The 1,384-nt window shown below is 73.3% G+C and overlaps 1 protein-coding gene across 1 annotated transcript; it reads right to left on the reverse strand.

Moving 5' to 3' along the window:
• Positions 1 to 83: 83 nt before the first annotated feature.
• On the reverse strand, positions 84 to 1,250 carry CHLNCDRAFT_142643 (hypothetical protein; the record flags this gene model as incomplete). Its single annotated transcript, XM_005842544.1, has 2 exons — positions 84 to 584; positions 825 to 1,250. Coding segments are annotated over 2 exons (927 nt in total), but the record flags the coding sequence as incomplete, so codon positions are not given.
• Positions 1,251 to 1,384: the final 134 nt, after the last annotated feature.

A 1,384-nucleotide genomic window follows, 5' to 3' on the forward strand; every position in this document is an offset into this window, starting at 1 on the left:
CGAGCACGCCGCGACGTGAGTGGAGCACGCCCACCCCTCCCGCCCAGCCACCCAGCAGCCCAGCCACCTCCGGAGGCACCCACCTCCACATTGCCCGCGTGGATCTGCCGCATCACCGCCAGCCGCATGCTCTCCAGGTCCAGCGCCGCAATCTCCTCGGGGTTGGGGTCGCGGAAGCGGCGGTCGGGGCCCAGCATCGCCTGCTCGCCACGGCAAGGGGTGGGGGGGCAGCACGCCGGAAGCAAGGCAGGGATGTCAGACAAGTGCAAGGGCAGACGGGCACAGCGCGCGCGCCATCCCAGGCCCCGCGCCGGCGCCAGCGGCGGCCTGCCCCCCGCAGCAGCCCCGCCCGCCAGGTGCCCACAAAAACAGCGAAAAAAATGGTACGCATTCAGCTGCTGCCGCCGCCGCCGGCGCGCCTGCAGGATGCGGTCTGCCGTGGCTCGCTCCAGCGACTTGGACAGGGAGCGGTAGTGGGAGAGGTACTGCTGCTTGCTGCGCTCCATGGCCGCCGCCTCCCACCGCGGCTGCTCCAGGAACAGGTGCAGCAGCTGCAGCACGCTGGCCACGCCGCCATCGCTGACCTGGCGGGAGGGCAAAGGCGCAGGCACGGGGGGGCGGGGGCGCCGGGTGAGCGAAGCGCGAGCGTGAGCGAAGCGAGCGCGCAGGGCCGGGCCTTGCGTGCGGGGGGCAAGGCCTGGCAGGCGCGGCAGTGCACGGCCACGCGCGTGGCCACGTGCTCGCTCGATCCCTCCCATCCGCGCGCCGCCAACGCGCCGCCGCCCACCACCTCCGCCTCCCTCTCCCTCCTCCCGCCGCCTCACCGCAAAGTGGAAGTCCATGCACACAAACTCCTCGTCAGTCTCCAGCACGCAGTTGATGAGCTTGGAGATGCAGAAGAGCTCCACCTGCTCCCGGTTCCACCCGCCCACCGTGCCCGCCTCCGACAGCGTGCGCGTGCCGAGCGCCATGACCCCCGTGCCCAGCGGCCCCGCGCCCTGCCCCTCCGTGGCCCGCCCGCCCGCCGCCACCAGGCGCAGCATCGCGCCGCGCGGCTCGTTGTCGGTGCGGCGGTAGTTGACGCGTATGCCGTTGGACAGGCGCAGCTGCACCACGCCGCCGTGCCCCGGCGCGGCACCGGCTCCGCCACCGGCGCTGGTGCTGGCACCACCGTCCAGCGGCACAAAGCGCGGCCGCCGCTCCGCCACCAGCGCCTCCACCACCTCGTCGGGGAGCAGGGCGTCGGGCACCTGGGGCGCGGGAGGGCGCGGCAAGGGCGCGGCGGCGGCGGCGCTTGGGCGCACCACTCTGTCGCTGCGTCACTTTGTAACCACCTCTTCCCCGCCCACCACACACACACACACGTGCACACACACACACATAC

The sequence above is a fragment of the Chlorella variabilis genome (genome assembly GCF_000147415.1).
Source record: "Chlorella variabilis unplaced genomic scaffold CHLNCscaffold_452, whole genome shotgun sequence".
NCBI lineage: Eukaryota > Viridiplantae > Chlorophyta > Trebouxiophyceae > Chlorellales > Chlorellaceae > Chlorella > Chlorella variabilis.